Source organism: Pleurodeles waltl, chromosome 4_2 (genome assembly GCF_031143425.1).
Source record: "Pleurodeles waltl isolate 20211129_DDA chromosome 4_2, aPleWal1.hap1.20221129, whole genome shotgun sequence".
Classification (NCBI taxonomy): Eukaryota; Metazoa; Chordata; class Amphibia; order Caudata; family Salamandridae; genus Pleurodeles; species Pleurodeles waltl.
The window spans coordinates 59,036,603-59,053,668 of NC_090443.1; the positions used below are offsets into that span (position 1 = coordinate 59,036,603).

Sequence of the window (17,066 nt, forward strand, 5' to 3'; positions counted from 1 at the left end):
GGTAGTGCCGCAGTCGCACCGCCGGGTCCAGCGGTTTCCTGACATTTTAGCCCTGGCGGTGATAATCCGCCAGGGCAGCGCTGCAAGCAGCGCTGCCCTGGGGATTATGACACCCCTACCGCCAGCCTGTTTCTGGCGGTTTGCACCGCCAGGAAGAGGCTGGCGGTAAGGGGTGTCCTGGGGCCCCTGGGGGCCCCTGCACTGCCCATGCCACTGGCATGGGCAGTGCAGGGGCCCCCTAACAGGGCCCCGGCCAGCTTTTCACTGTCTGCATAGCAGACAGTGAAAAGCGCGACGGGTGCAACTGCACCTGTCGCATGGCCGCAACACCGCCGGCTCCATTAGGAGCCGGCTCCTATGTTGCGGCCTCATTCCCGCTGGGCCGGCGGGAATGTCGTGATGGGGGCCGCGGGAGTGCAGCCGCATTGGCGGCCACACAGCGCCACCCGGCAATGTCGTAATGACCCCCTTTATTTTCTAAAATAGGGCATGAGATAATAGCCGAACATATTTCTTTATGCAGCCCCCTCTTGTTGGGCAGTGTTCTTGGATCATATTTTTTGCTGATCTCGACATACTAAATGTAGATTAAAGACCTTTCCTGTGTTCAGGCTGGGGACCACCTCGAAGATGAAAAGAGGTAGCCTTCATCTTTGCTGATCACTGATATTCTTCTTTTCCCCTCCGTTGTCTGTCCCTGACACATTATGAGGGCGAAGTGATAGGGACAGCCTACTTGGGAAATCATAAAGCTGGACAAACAGGTCCAAGCACGAGGCCATCTCTCTTATGAGAAACACACCTATCTAATGAAATATCACAATCAAGTTTTCAAATGATGTTTATCAACTTCTTGACAAAGAGAGATTACATGATAACAGGTAGGAGATTGAAGTCTGCAAGTACAGCATTTTCTTAATTCTGTAGGTGTGATTCGTTTACAAGAATGAGTAGGATGGGCGATGCCAGAGATGCCAAGCTCATGGTTGCATTAAATTAACCTCTTTACTGCATGTGACCAAGCCCAGAGTTTCAAACAGATAAAAGGGGAGAGTCTCTGGTTTATCAACAGAGAGGTTCAGTCTCCTTCTGTCCTTCCTCAGTCCCTGCACACCTTACCACTCCACATCTCCTACAAATCAGCCACCATGAGCTTAAGGAAGTCCTCTCCTGGAGTTGGGAAAGTCTTTAGTGCCGCTTCTCTTGGAGGTGGGGGTCATGGTGGTGCAAAGAAAATGAGTTTCTCTTCTGCTTCCCACTCTGGAGCTGCTAGCGTCGGCAGCAGAAGCCTCTACAGCCTCGGTGGGCATAAAAGGATCTCCATCCCCACAGGCAGCCATGCTGCTGGTGGTAGCGTCAGAAGCTTTGGTGTTGCTGGTGCCAAACTCTTTGGTGCTGGTGGGGATCGTGGATTTCCAACGTGCCCTCCTGGTGGGATCCAACAGGTCACTATCAATAAAAGCCTCCTGGAACCACTCAACCTGGAGATCGACCCCTCCATCTCAAAGGTGCGCACAGAGGAGCGTGAGCAGATCAAGTCCCTGAACAACAAATTTGCCTCCTTCATCGACAAGGTAAGCTTCCAACTTTAATACACTAACTTTCAAATACTGAGCACTTTCTAGATATACTGATGGGAGTGTTGTACTCCTCTCACTCACTTCATTGCTTCACAATATCTTAGAGCACTGGACACGCTATTCACAGCACTGCATGCCCGTTACACTGGGTGCCTGCAACGTGTCCTTTTCGCAGTTGTCTCACAGGTTGCGTCGGTTCAGTAACGCGTATGGATTACGTTAGTAAATTGCCTTTTTCTTCTTTTTTAAGGTCCGATTTTTAGAGCAACAGAACCAGGTGCTCGAGACCAAATGGCGCTATTTGCAGCAACAGGAGCTTAAAAGTGGTGGCAAGCGGAACACCATTGAACCCCTGATTGAGGCTTACATCAACGGCCTCAGAAGAATAGTGGATAATTTGGCAAATGGCAAAACCCGTTTGGACGGCGACTTGAAGCAAATGCAGGAGGTGGTTGAAGATTACAAGAAAAAGTATGTGAAAAAGAGCTTTTACCAAGTCAGACCCTTCTAGAGGTCATTCGTTAGTTGTAAATTAGACCGATAAAGAACATTCTTCATACTTTATGTATGCCTATAATGGACGGGAATTAAAATAATCTCCAACTGGAGTGTAAAATGTGTGAGGCAGCAGGCAGATGTGGTACAACAATGTGAGGCACTTCTTGACTGACCCAGGGGTGGATGGATGAAACAAAAGGTGTGCCTGTTCTGCAGCACAGGCTGTTCACTCTAGATGGTATGTCAACACATTTATTGTAGCATTTAATCACTGATCAATATGTATTATATTTCTCCTGCAAAGAGTAAACCTTAATTAGCCATTTCTCAGGAATAGTCAGTAGTTTAACACCCATCTAGTTTGTAGGTCTGGATTGGGAACTCAGCTGTCTGCAATACCTATTTATACCAATTCTTTAAACATTACATAAAGTGAGCTTTATATACACTCTACATGTTCTGTTGGTTTTATGGTCAGACAATCATTTTATGCTGTGTAGATTTTCCTGATTGATAATCTCGATGTAATCTGTATAAACAATCCAGATTGTTTAAATCGTGGCTAAACTCATCTTTAAGGCCACATTCGCCACAAACTGTACTGTGGGAGCCTATTAACACACCTAAAGAGGTTGGGCTTGTTTCAGGGAATAAGAAACAGTATCTAGAGACTAAAATGAGTTTCACTATATAGGTTCTATGGTTGAATGACAGTCCTCCCAAACGCAGAATAATGCATGGATTGCTTGCCTGCGCCTTAAACGCTGATTGGGCTTTTTTTATATTAAAAAAGCACAACCGTATGTAAGTAAACTAGATTCAGCGTGTTGTGCAAGAGACAGGGATCCTGAGCCAAGAACGGCGCAAAATTGGTGCCAAACACTCGACGATTGTGGTAGGGACGCTTCGCTCGCTGACTATCTCAGTCTTAGCTATTGTTTTCACCATATAACTCCCTCTTCCTCATTCCGACAGGTACGAAACTGAAATCAACAAGCGAACAACGGCAGAGAACAATTTTGTGGTGCTAAAGAAGGTAAGCAAAACACACACAAGTGATGGGGGGTGTTACTTAGGAATAATATGAAGAGAAGCAAGCATGACAGCACGAGGCCAGGCAAACCAATAATAAACCTGGAGAAACAAGAGGCAGCGTCCAGAAGAAGAGGGCAGGTACTGTAACCTTTCACATTCCTTCCGCAGGATGTCGACGCGGCCTACATGAAGAAGGTGGATCTGGAGTCCAAGGTGGACTCTTTGACTTCAGAGATCGAATTCCTCCAGTCCGTCTACGAGGCCGTAAGTGCTCTTCTTCTGCAATGTAATCTTCAGATATGTTGTTAAACTCCCTTGACCAAGATGGTAGATTGACAAGACCCCTGACTGAGATTAGATTGACAGAAGTCGTGACTCTCACATTTAAGTACTGAGTTTGGATTGAAAGGGTTTCTGACTGCACAATACTAACACTGACTTTCAATGGAGAGGTAACCTAACTACACGTGTCCTGACGTGTGTTTTTCTGGAGAGGAATGATCCATCCCGGCTGTTTTCTTACAGTGAGCTTTGATTGGCTGGAATTCTAGGTTTCACCATAGTGCCTCATTTTCTTTTACTTTGGGAAGGATCAGGTTGCAGCATCTCTGTTCTTCGATACTCTTGACACTGGTCCCCTGCACTGAGCTCCCTTTGGCAGGAGACCGGGCTCCAATAATTCTGGCCAAGCCTCAATAATTATTTCGTTTTTTAGTCACCATTTTCTAGTACTAAAGTTACCTGGACAGCCAACCTACATCAGATATATATTTCTAGAATCCAACTTCAGTGCCGAATTTTCACTGACCAGAGCTTTGCCAGGGCTGCATGTGGTTGGACTTGGCTTCCACTGCTGAGTGCCCCCATTCAATGTTTCTGGACTGAGCTTCCATTGACTGAAACTATGACTCCTAAAAACCTGTACTGCATAAATCTGTACCGAGCTTCCTGTGACAAGAGCCTGCCTGCTGCATTGCAGTATTTCTGTACTGCTCTTCTGTTGACAGGTGTTCTGGTTTCAGTACTGCAGAACTGCACTCCAGACTATCTAGCCCTGGCTCCAGTACTCACCTGCTGAGGTTCTGTTGACAGAAGTCCTGGCTCCAATAAGAATGTACTGAATTTGCAGTCACCTGAATCTAGTCATTATTGTACTTATTTATTTGTTTGAGATTTTACTATAGCGCTTAGTCACTGTAGAGTATGTGAGTGCTGCCCACATAGAACAACAATTCCACGTAGAAGTAACAATAACATCATTTAAAACAAAGAACACAACTCATACAAGTACCAGATAGTGGGATTTAATCCCCAAGGAAACGCAACAGTTTTCATCTGGAGAAGAAAGGAACCAAAGGTGTACATCGTATGGGTCATCATTAGTCAATATTTCTATACTGAGCTTGCACTCAGTGGAGTCTTACCTCCTGTAATTTTGTACTGCGCTTCTATACCAGGAACCATGTCTACAGTATTCGTGTTCTGAGCTTACACTCAAAAGAGTCTTGCATCCAGTATTCCTACACTCCTCTTCCCATCATATGAATACTCTCTGCAGTACTCCTTTAGAGTGTTTCCATTGCATACCCTGGCTCCAGTACACCTGTACCACACGTCTGTCTGCAGATACCTTGGATCAAGTCCTCCTGTACTTCTTCAGTCCTGAGCTCTTGGTCCCAGGTGTCTTGGCCCCAGAAATCCTATAATGAGTTTCTGTTGACAGTCCAGGCTCCAGTGTTCCTGTACTGAGGCTCTCATGACACACCCTGGACCCCATATCCCTGCCCTGAGCTTCCTATGACAAGAATACAGTCACCTGTATTCCTGGATAGATTTTCCATTCACGGGAGTACTGACTCCAGTACTTCTGCGCAGACAGTGAGGCGTAAACCGTAACAAGCATTGGGTTGAAATTACATCTTCATTTGATTTGCAGCAAATGGCAGAATTGCAATCACATATGTTAGACACGTCTGTCATCCTGTCAATGGATAACAACCGATATCTGGACCTGGATGGCCTCCTGGCAGAAGTCAAAGCTCAATACGAAGACATTGCGAACAGGAGCAAGCAAGAAGCGGAGCAGGAATTTGCAAACAAGGTATGAAACCTGGAATTTACAAAGTACATTTGCTCTTCATTGTGGACCAATGATAGAAATTATAGGAAGCTCCCTAAATGAGAACATGTGTCCTTTTTAAATTTCACTACATTCATTTTCATGCAGGAGAAATACTCTAGACCCACCTTGCCATTTCCCCAAAATAAGTTATTCCTTTTCCTTCCCATCTGTACCTTATAAACACTCAAGTGGGGAAGGTCCCTTGCTTAGGAAAGGTGCACTGAACCGGGCATCGAGGGGTAAAATCAGCAATGTGCCTGGGTTATTGGGAGAGACATTTCAAATGGAATGTGGGTTCTCTTAGTATTGCCAAGACTTCGTGGATTTTAATAGTTATGAGGACAACAGTGCGAAAATGCAAACTTACAGACGAGGCAAGGGGTTGCCTTTAAAATCTGTTTCTCTGAACATGAAGAATAAGGATGGGGACTCCAATATTGCTGCATAATCTTGGGATTCCTTGAAGAAGGCATATACACAAATTAAGAAGGATTCAGTCAGAGTCTTCACTGCACACAGCGTTTGTCTGAATATTCAACCACAAGAGATAGGGAGGAAAAATGCACACTGAACAATCTCCCATAGACACCTGTGAACAAAAAGAGTATGGGGCAAACATGTACACAGAACATATAGGATGTCCTGTATTTAGTAACCCTGTGCTCGAATTCTGGCATGCTTCATTATGGGCTTCCTCAGCTCACCTGGTGAAGTTATACTACCATGAGGGACTCAACCTCACATTGTGAGCGAGTTCTTGATAAGCTACATTTCCTGGGAAGATCTGGGATCCAGGTATAAGAAATACCTTTGGGTAAACCTGAATGATTTCTCTATACTGATTAGTACCCTAGGTATGATAAAAAAACTTTTTAAAAAAAGTATGCTGTTAGGGCTATGACCTTCTCATTCATTTGTCTGATTATTGCCATCTATTATGGATTGCACAAACAAAAAATGGAGATAGTTTATAGACACAAAATTCAACACACTTTCCAAGGCAGAAGATATATTCAAATGACACAGGATGAGAAGGAACCGCACTGAAGAATTTTTATATATTGAGAGTCTATGCCACAAAACCTAGTTAGTACATGTGTGTTTGCACTACCTAAAATATCTCAGCCCTGGGATAGATCATATGAAGCACGTCAACTGAAAAATAGTGAAGAGATCTTGCAAGCAGACCTAGTACAGCTTTTTTCTTTTTAATTTTTAGCGTGGTGTCCCCGGTGATGTTTTTGAAACTGCACTTTGAGAAGTTCTAGAGATATGGGATGACTTTCAAATATATGAAGTAGGTGAGGTTCTTGTTTGGCTCTTTCCAATGTCATCTTGTTTATGACCCTTTAGTTCCAGAAGCTAAAAGAAGTGGCTGGCCAACACGGAGATAGTCTGAAACACACCAAGAACGAGATCTCAGACCTGAACCGGCAAATACAGAGACTGAAGGTTGAAATTGACAGTGTGAAAAAGCAGGTATGACATGGAATTCTAAAAACACTGTAGAGTGAGCTAAACCACCAATCTGTCTAGCTAGAACCACAAAAAGGCTACTGATGTGCATTTACGGCGTTTACGGACCTACACTTCGAAGAAAAATGCTCAGTAAGACAATAGGAATGTGCGAGCAATCCCTAGTTATCTTTGAAACGCACATGAGATTTCTCTTTTTGCCGATTTCGACAATTTTCATTTTATTTCTTTCCATGGTCTCCCCCTTCATATGGGCATCTTTCACTTCTCACGTTATAAGAGTATGTTTAGCTATTTTCTCTACTCTGTGGCCCTCTTTCTTGTAATCTCAAATGCTCAGAGACAATTTCTTTGTCAATTAAACGTGCATTTCATTGGTCATCACAGTAACTCAAAGATTTTTGGTCAGTCCACCGATTTCCTGGGCATATAGGATACAATGGAAAGTACTAAATTGCCCAAAGGTTAAGTAAATGAGCAATGCTGTTCCTAATTACACGAACAAAGGTGTTCCTATCACTTAATAGGAAAACGGATATTTCTCAGAACATTCAGTAGATCTCACAATGAAAAATGCTTGTCCTTTTTCCAGATCAGAAGTCTGCAAAGTGCTATTGCAGAGGCAGAGGATCGCGGAGAGCTTGCCCTAAAAGATGCCAGGCAAAAGCTGGCTGATCTTGAGGCTGCTCTACAGAAGGGCAAGGAGGAGATGGCTCGCCAGCTGAAGGACTATCAGGAGCTGATGAACCTCAAGCTGGGCCTGGATGTGGAAATTGCCACCTACAGGTCCCTGTTGGAGGTTGAAGAGAGCAGGTGAGTGCACAGCTTGCAGTCACATGGATACGCAAAGTGGGACTCTAGTACAATCAGTGTAAGCACCTACTGTGCCCCTGGAGCCTCTACTATTGGACATGGAGTTTGCGTCATTTCTTAGCGTGGACACCTACTTTGCGTTAATGATATGCAAGGTAGGTGTTCCCGTCTAAAAAATTGACTCCGAGGCATGTGCGGCGTATTTACACTCCCGGGCAAAAATCACGCCCGGGAGTGGGCGGGTCAAAAAAAATGACGTCCAGACGCTTTTGCGTCGTTTTTTAGCGCCTGGTCAGGGCAGGCGTTAAGGGGCCTGTGGGCTCGGAAGGAGCCCTGAAGTGCCCTCCCATGCCCCCAGGGACCCCCCCTGCCACCCTTGCCCACCCCAGGAGGACGCCCATGGATGGAGGGACCCATCCCAGGGAACATAAGGTAAGTTCAGGTAAGTATTTTTTTTTTTTTTGTGGCATAGGGGGGCCTGATTTGTGCCCCCCTACATGCCACTATGCCCAATGACCATGCCCAGGGGACATAAGTCCCCTGGGCATGGCCATTGGGCAAGGGGGCATGACTCCTGTCTTTGCTAAGACAGGAGTCATTTCAATGGGGGTTGGGAGTCGGAAAAAATGGCGCAAATCGGGTTGAGGCGATAATTTTGCCTCAGCCTGACTTCCCCATTTTTTGGTGCCCAAGCTCCATATTCCCCTACGCCGGCGCTGCCTGGTGTACGTCATTTTTTTTGACGCACACCAGGCAGCGCCGCCGGCTAACAACGGCTAACATCATTGAATAAATACGGCGCCCGCATGGCGCTTCAGAATGGCGTTTGCTGGCGTTAACTTTTTTGACGCACAACTGCGTTGGCGCAGTTGTGCGTCGAAAAGTATAAATATGGCCCTCAGGCCATTGTAAATTTGTCGAAATATCTTCAGGTGAAAGAAAAAAGGGATGAGGACAGAGTACATTGTGACATTCCTTTCAATCTTATGTAAGATCATGCATAGTATTTGTCCCAAAGGAAAAGTTTAGCACGTATTTTATAATTAAGAATTACAGTGAGTGCAAGTATTAATTTCTGAGTGGAACGGCGAAAGAGTAAACTTTACGGTGAGTATTTGTGGTAAACAGAAAGGAATGGTAACTTTTTGTATAGGTATCTGAAGTAATGAAACTACTGTCACTGACTGTGTGTGAGGGCCTTCATTTCTGTGCCTTCGCATGTGTATGCAGGAAACAATGCAGCAATATTGAAACATTATTTCTGCTTGCTGATCCTGAGTAATCTGCATATAAGTGAGAAAACCAACGGCTGCATTACCCCTTAACTAACACTATTTTCTTTCTTTTTCAGAATGTCTGGCGAGGTTCAAAATTCTGTTAGCATCTGTAAGTGCATTAGATCACTGTTTTCACCTGCAACTATTAGCTTATCCTTAATCTTGTGCCGTTTTTTGGATGGTTGCAAATGATATAGCTCACCAGCTAATGAAAGTGTGGATGATGAATTGTGTCCACTCTTCCTTCAGCAGCTTCATTTGACAAAGGCTCTGCTTACATTGCAATGTGGCCCAATGTGGCAAATCTTTCTATGTCTAGAAACTATGTTCACATATTGCTTGAGCAAGGCATTGATATGTTATCTAGACAAGATACTAGGGACCTCAAATTCAGGGTCCGACTCTAAAACAAGTTAGCCTCTTTGATAAGACCCGATTTTTGCACAATCGCTTGCAAGTGACAGATGAGAGCAGGCCTCTAATGTGGAGATATGCAAGAAAATCAGTGCTCTCATGATGTTTTTGCTCTTGTGGTAGAGAAGATCATTTCAGAAGGGTCACTGTGATGTGTTTTTCATTGCAGCGGTGGTCAACACTGCTCACAACCCCAGTCCAGGAGGTAGCAGTGGACAAAGCTATGGACAAGGAGCCGGTGGATACAGCAGGCAGAGTCATGGCTCAGTGGCCGTGGCCTCGACAACCTCCTCCTCTAAGAAGAAATATTATTAAGGCAGACGCTTACCACACCCTGTGTGAAAGAAGAGCCTTCCTGCCATCTGACTTCAGCACTGACCCCTTCGAGTCCATCCATCCCACCTCTCTGACATATCTCCCTCATCAGAAAGACTTTAGCTGCAGATCTTAAGCTGCCTGTATCTATGTCATCCCAAGGTTAGGCAAAGCATTCATACAAGTTAGTCCATCAAGCAGATATACATTGCCACTGACTGACCTGGGGGTCAGAAGTGGAGATAAGCTCTGAGTTGAGAAACTGCCAAGTGGTATTCGAGGGAAGGGGGGAGATGGCAGTGGGCTAACCCTTCCATCGCTGCGCTGTTATTCTCATATTTCCCTTTACTGATGGGGTCACTGAGGCCTGTAGGCTCTATGCCACAGAACTAGTTATTGCTACGCTGCTGTCTTTCCCTTGAGCATCTTTGCACTCTTTACGCCAGGGAATCTTGTGCTTACCTAGAGCATGTCAAGATCATGTGGGTGAATTGATCCATTGAAGAGCCACCTAAGAACTGTTATTAAGATTGTCTATTGACAAAGAAACTCAAGGCCAAATTATATATTTGATTTGCCTTCCGTGGTGTGTAAAGTGCCAAAGACAGAAAAAGGATCTGGTCCTCTGTTCCTGAGTGATAGACCTTAAAAAAGTCTACAAACTTTGCTTTTATTTTTCTAACGTCATGAGTTTATAAAATAATCACTGCATCGCCACAATCTACATTTAGAAAACCATTCATGATTTCTATATGTAACACTCATGTGGCTTCATGTTTTTGAGTGTATCAGACTGGCAGGCTCCCTGGTGTCTTATGTACATAGAAGCTTCCTGGTATTGTTGTTTCTCGGTGCTCAGGGTTGGGACCACCCAACAATCTTGTGTCTCTTATTAAACTGCATATCAAATTCAAACTGTGTTCCTAGTCTTGGTGTTTCAGCCTTTGGTTTCTCTAAGCGGACAAAAGCAACAATTAGAAAGTAAATCTCATCATGCAGGCACCGAAAGCGTACACACTCTGCGCGAAGTGCAAATCACCAGCGATAAAATATTGTACACAAGAGTCTAAGACAATCTCAAACATAGTGCACGCAGCCTTCAACCGACTCTCGTTGGCACAAACAAACCACTCACATGGCTTTCAACAAACCACAGTGCTTTGCGCAGGAATGACGAATACCCCACCCAGTCCCAATATGAATGTCTCAAGTATATGAATCAGTTTTCTGTAAGAATGTCTAAGATACTTCTTTGCCACTGCCGATAGTCTACACTTCAGACCCGACGAGGGATAGGAGAGAGTAGAATCAGGATCTTTGTGTACAACAGGTGTGTGGTACAAACCAGTGGGCACACATTTCCACATGCACAACCATCAACTTGTCCACCATAAACTTACTCTGTTGCCCAAGCAACAAATGTGAATTCTAGTTCTTATTGCAATGAACTATACAGTCAGTGGAGTAACAAAGGCCCCCGCAGCCCCCTCGGTACTCACTGGCAGGAGAGCTGCTGAGAAAGCCCTGAGGGGGTCCCTCTATATTTGTTGCAGGGGGGCCCCTCCAGTTTCGATACGCCACTGTTTTACAGTGGCTGGGAGTACGGTGAATTGAAGCACATCATTCACCACTATATCTTGAAAACATCGAAATCTGGCAGAGGATTTAGTTCAAAACACACTAAAGGCTCCCGGCAACAGAAAAAGGTGTTATTGATTTGCAAACATTGTTTGCGACGTAAGTTTGCATTTTTGTTGAAAAGTTAAAATTGTTTTAGAAAATGTGTTCTTGATGATTCACGGTGAGGGAAACATGAAAGTGGAAGTTCGAGAGAGGAAGTCGCCATATATACCCCACCACAATGACTGGATGTTTAAAAAGTATTGTTGAGAAAATAAGGATGCGCCTAGAGAGCGGGGATGGCCTCAAATTATGTAGTGCACCTGAACAGAAAAAGAAGGCACTCGACCTGCTAAAAATATATTCTAGCTCTATATAAATATTACTCTACTTTTAAGTGGTCACAGCGCAGTATTAGAGCAGCGTTTCAGTTAGGCATATTGCATCCTTCATAATTAACGTGTGTCTCATAATATAATTATTACCTTATTATGCCACATTCTTATGAGACACTTCTCCTTACAAAGGTTTCAAGGCATAAACATATAGACAGAGTCCAACATAGTACAAAGTGTCTGCTGCCGCCAACCTGAAAGTCTGGCAAGGATAACAAGTGCACCTGCCAGAGGACCTGTGTTACCAGTCTGCAGTGGCCGCAAACCAGCCACAAAAGCTGGAGATTCAAAAGCAGCCCACACGGGCTCCAGCCCCGCGGTGAAATGCCTGGTTCAATAAGGCTCGCCCGGGAGTATCACGAGGAGCGTCTCACCTGACCCTTCAGAATCTGTATCTCTTTAGAGTTCCCTAGATCTGAGGATGGAAAAGAGGCGGCTGACTAAGCCTGATGGTTTTCTGAGCACAGGGTGACAGCAAAGCACCTGAGCCACGCATTGTGCCACACAGCTTGTAAGGCACATAGCAATGTAGCTCATGTTCAGCTAAGTGTGCCCAAGGTCATGTCAGACATGCTCTTTCTGCTGCAAATCGTTATGATCATTAGAAAGTGTTAATTGTGGCAAGAGCAGGAGGGGGCGTGGCCAAGCAGGCCAAGACAGTGGAGGCTCTTCATCAGAGCTCCTGACCGGTTGTGCCCGTACAGCAAAATTGCAGGGTGCTGATGGGAGCCTCAGCGGTAACAGGGCCCCTGTCGTTGCAGGGTTTGATTGAAGCACTTGCAGAGGTGGTGGCCTGGGGCTATAGTAGCAGCAGCAGAGGGCGAAAGAGCCGTGGCGACTGAGGCCTGTGATGAGGATAGCAGACGTGCAGTGCAGGGGCTAGGTTTGGTGGCACTCATCGAGGGAGCAATTGGGCGCACCCAGGATGCTATGGTTGAGGCCCCCCTCCCGTATAGTGAGTATGGGCTTGCATCCCCTCAGGGCCTGGGACCGAGCCTTCCTTCTCCTATTTCCTGTTCACCCTGACCATCAAGACACGCATGGCCCCATAAAACAGGTGCCACTGAGGTCTAAGGGCCCAGGAAGAACACAAGGCTGATGCCCTGCACTACCTACTTCAAAAATGTGGGCCCTTGCTGGGAGACCATAGGAGCATTCAGTTGCCCATGTGCCTAAAAGTGAGACTGAGGTGCTGGGTGACAGTCTTCTGAATCAGTGAGGCGGAAGTAGATGGAGGGGCGCAGCTAACTGCACTCAGGGGGTCCTCCCTGTCCCTGGGGGGAGAGAGCCCACACGCCTGAATGGACGAAGCCATTGAGAGGCCGCAGTGGGCCACGCCCAGGGCCAAATACTGAAGGACCCCACAAGTGAACCCCACAACCTAGGTGTGCAGGGTAGGAGGGGACTCAGGGGGCACACTCTTGCTGCACATATTGCTCACCTCGTGGCCTGGTGGAGCAAGCGGGCGGTAGAACGCCTCCCCTCTACTTCTGAGATATGCACCCATGGCCCACCTTGTCTCCAGCGTCCCTGCCAGCTGGCCGCACCAGGTAGCACTGCTGAACCATAGACTGTGACAAACCTTCTGGGGCTCAGGGACAGTCTAAAATAGACATATTCAGAGCCCCAGCATCAAGTACCCACAAGTTTTGGGTTTGGAAACCATACTGCAGGCCTCCTTCACAATGGAGGACACCAAAGCCATCCTGCTGACGTTCCAGACCTCATGAATGGTACTCAAATCAAAAGTCGTAAATATGGGGTGGGCGTGTCCCTCCTGCAGCAATATCTGAAAGATCACGGAAGCCAAGGGTTGAGTGTTGGCTGTGGAGGTCACCCTGGGCGATAGCCAAGCCATGGTCCCAGGTTAGCGCCCTCCGATAGATGTCTGGAAGAATGAGCTGAAATTCAGAAAATGAAGCCCAGAGCTGCAACCTCCACTTTGTAGACTTTCTGGAGGGTGCCAAGGGCTTGGCCCCAGAGCGCTTGCTGGAGGATTGCCTCGCCTCATGGGTGCCAGCATCCCAGTTGTTTACCTGCTCTGAGGTCAAGAGGGCCCACAGGTGTTTGGCACCTAGGCCCCCAGGAGTCCCACTCCACCCAAACATTGCCAAAATTACAGAGACCGCACCAAAATTCTGCAGGAGGTCCACTAATCTGCAGACCCCACCCATCAATTACAAAGAATCATGATACTCCTGGACTATACCCGCCTGGTACACCAGGCCCGGAAATCCTATGACAATGTCAAAACAAAACTCCGGGTAATGAACGTTTGGTACATGTTAATGTTCCCAGCTTGACTTAGGGTCATCCACAATTCCAAGACTGTCTTTTTTGACACTGTTGAGTAGGCATGGGAATGAGCAATGGAACTGTTGGCCCGGGAGGCCAACCTAGTGTCCGTCTGGGGGTCTCCCTAGGGAGCCGCTTCTGGGGCAGCACACAGGGCTCTCTGGCAGATGCCAGAAGTAATAAAGGTGAGGACGCATGGGGGGTCTGCTGCGGACCTCTGTTCAGAGGCAGAGTATCGTCACTGGGGGACTAGGCCCTGCAGTCCTCAGGGATAATCGCTGCAGCCACTGTCAGCCCAGCCCATTGCCTGAAAGACATCAATAAAACAGATGAATATGACATAAGGCCTCCGTGACTCTTCTTAGTTAAACCATGGCAGCACCACAGTCTCCTACACTCATAATGAGTCAGTGTGCATCCAGGCAGAGAGCAATTTCCCAATCCTACACCTAAGTTTTTGTGCACTGTTCCGGGGGATGGGTAACAGATGCTTCTGGAGGGACAAGTGTGGGGTGGGCGTTTGCTGAGGATATACATATTCTTACCAAAGTTGTTGATTCTGGTTTTCTTGTGTTGCAGTTTAGGTGGCTTCCTTGTTTGACACAACCCCACAGTTGCCACTACAAGCACAGAACTTGCACTCTACACCCACACTGTCTTCACCACTAGCCAGCCCCACACAATAGGTTAGTTGGTGCCCACTTCTCATGCTTTCTAATTCATGATGGGCCCCTTTACTCTGATGATATAGAACGTCATGGCCTTAATGACCATGTGAAACAAGGGGCAGGACTTTTCTCTACCAAACGGCATAGCAGTGAGGTGCTGCTCATCCAAGAGACCCACCTGTTAGGGACTAACTGCTTTTTTCTGGGGCTAGATACAGGTTCAACAGAACTTACCATGCCGGGTGCACACGGGGCTCCAGAGAAACAGCAGAACTTCTTCATAAAACAGTTCACTTAGAGGTCTTGCACATCCACCTGGAATCCCTGCGACGGTACATTGTGGTAGAGGGCACCCTCAACAGGCTTGCACACCACTCTATATGCATATATGTCCCTCCTGCCTTGGCACAATGCACTATGGATGACTTACGAGAGCAGATTCCACTACTCCCTCAAGGGTCTGCCTTTACTGTAGGGGATTTTAATGACATCATGCTTCCCAAGACTGACTCATTGGGGCTAGGCGCCACCAAAGATAGGGAGGGGAAGAGGCTACAAAGTTGGACAGAGAGCTTGGGTCTTTGGGACGTATGGAGAGCGTGGAACCCCACAATTTCAGCATACTCTCACAAATGCCTTCCCAAAATCAACTTAATCCTGCTCTTGGCCTTCACTCTCCCTTTCAATACGTGCTCACAAATACTACCGCAACGCATCTCCCCGAGTCAAACTACTAGCGCCATCTGTGTGCTGAGTGTCCTGGCCTTGGAATTTCTTTCCTCACATTTTGTTCTCAAATCGGGAAAGGTGCCTGGTCTAGATGGAATCCCATCTGATTTGTTGAAATCCAACCTTAAATTCTGGGGCCCTTATATTAACAGTGTGTCCAACACAGTCATGGCAGGTTGCAATCCTCCTCGTTCTTGGAATAAGTCTCCTAGATAACTTGCAGAAGATATTTTCCTATCAGGTCCTGGTAGGTAGGCTTAAGGATTAGTTAGTGAAAAATGATGTCCTAAGCCACCGGCAGGTGGGCTTTACGCATAAGACAAGTACAGTAGACCAGGTCTTCCGCTTTCTTACAATCAAATGGAAAACCATCGACCTGGATGCTGGGTGCCGTTTTGTTGCCTTTGTGGACCTCAAATCCGCCTTTGATTTGGTCCCCGGAGATAAATTATGGGAGATCTCTGGATAGGGCTGGAGTCCTGGGTCCTTTGCTAAAGCTGATCCAAGAGTTATATTCTGAGAGTAATGCCAGAATAAGGTGGGTGTTGGACTTTTGCTTATGCAGGGTCATCCCCAGTCTTTTTGCCTCCTGCCTCCTATTTTTTTCTGACCTGTTGCTGTTGGCTTTTAAACTCTGAGCACTTTACCACTGCTAACCAGTGCTAAAGTGCATATGCTCTCCGTGTAAATTGTATATAATTGGTTTCTCCATGATTGGCATATTTGATTTACTAGTAAGTCCCTAGTAAGGTGCACTAGAGGTGCCAGGGCCTGTAAATCAAATACTACTAGTGGGCCTGCAGCACTGGTTGTGCCACCCACATAAGTAGCTCTGTAATCATGTCTCAGACCTGCCACTGCAGTGTCTGTGTATGTATTTTTACACTGTAAATTCGACTTGGCAAGTGTAACCACTTGCCAGGCCTAAACCTTCCCTTTTCTTACATGTAAGGCACCCCTAAGGTAGGCCCTAGGTAGCCCCAAGGGCAGGGTGCAGTGTATGGATAAGGTAGGACATATAGTAATGTGGTTTATATGTCCTGACAGTGAAATACTGCCAATTTCGTTTTTCACTGTTGCAAGACCTATCTCTCTCATAGGATAATAAGGGGGCTACCTTTAAATATGATTATTAAAGTGTAGATTCCCCTAGAGAGTAGATGGACATGTGGAGTTTGGGGTCCCTGAACTCACAATTAAAAAATACATCTTTTAGTAAAGTTGATTTTAAGATTGTGCGTTTGAAAATGCCACTTTTAGAAAGTGAGCATTTTCTTGCTTAAACCATTCTGTGACTCTGCCTTGTTTGTGGATTCCCTGTCTGGGTCAGTTTCACAGTTGGGTTGTTTTTCACCTCGCACTAGACAGTGACACAAAGGGGGCTGGGGTGTAACCTGCATTTCCTGATTAGCCATCTCTGCTAGGAGGGAGAGGTGGAGTGGTCACTCTCATCTGAAAGGATTGTGCCTGCCTCTGACAATGTCAGCTCCAACCCCCTGCTGTGTGTCTGATGCCTTGCCTGGGCAAGGCAGGATTTCACAAGTAGGTGTGAGTCCCCTTTGAAGAAAGGTGACTTCAAAGACTAAAATGGGTATAAGAAGGGCACCCAAATCTACAGTCTTTAGAAACACTTCTGGAACCAAGAGGAACCTCTGCCTGGAGAAGAGCTGATAGCTGAGGAAGAAGTGCTGCCCTGCCTGTGACTGTGCTTTGTGGTTCTTTCCTGCAGTGCTGCTTCTGCCAGAGTAAGAGGGCAAAGACTGGACTTTGTGTGCCTTCCATCTTGTGAAGAAATCTCCAAGGGCTTGATTTAGAACTTGCCTCCTGTT

The 17,066-nt window shown here is 46.3% G+C and overlaps 1 protein-coding gene across 1 annotated transcript; it reads left to right on the forward strand.

Annotated features, from left to right (window-relative positions):
- Window positions 1-1,076: 1,076 nt before the first annotated feature.
- LOC138292200 (keratin, type II cytoskeletal 5-like) lies at window positions 1,077-10,445 on the forward strand. Its single transcript, XM_069230647.1, has 9 exons — window positions 1,077-1,574; window positions 1,831-2,051; window positions 3,054-3,114; window positions 3,282-3,377; window positions 5,050-5,214; window positions 6,589-6,714; window positions 7,304-7,524; window positions 8,876-8,910; window positions 9,385-10,445. Exons 1-9 carry the CDS (start codon window positions 1,149-1,151, stop codon window positions 9,528-9,530), a joined length of 1,497 nt encoding a protein of 498 aa, XP_069086748.1. The 5' UTR covers window positions 1,077-1,148; the 3' UTR covers window positions 9,531-10,445.
- Window positions 10,446-17,066: the final 6,621 nt, after the last annotated feature.

What these genes read in the sequence shown, in the direction of transcription:
- LOC138292200 (XM_069230647.1), top strand. Translation starts at nt 1,149, where the DNA reads ATGAGCTTAAGGAAGTCCTCTCCTGGAGTTGGGAAAGTCTTTAGTGCC. An exon ending in TTGCCTCCTTCATCGACAAG is followed by an intron (nt 1,575 to 1,830) that starts GTAAGCTTCCAA and finishes TTCTTTTTTAAG; the next exon opens with GTCCGATTTTTAGAGCAACA. An exon ending in AGCAGGAATTTGCAAACAAG is followed by an intron (nt 5,215 to 6,588) that starts GTATGAAACCTG and finishes ATGACCCTTTAG; the next exon opens with TTCCAGAAGCTAAAAGAAGT.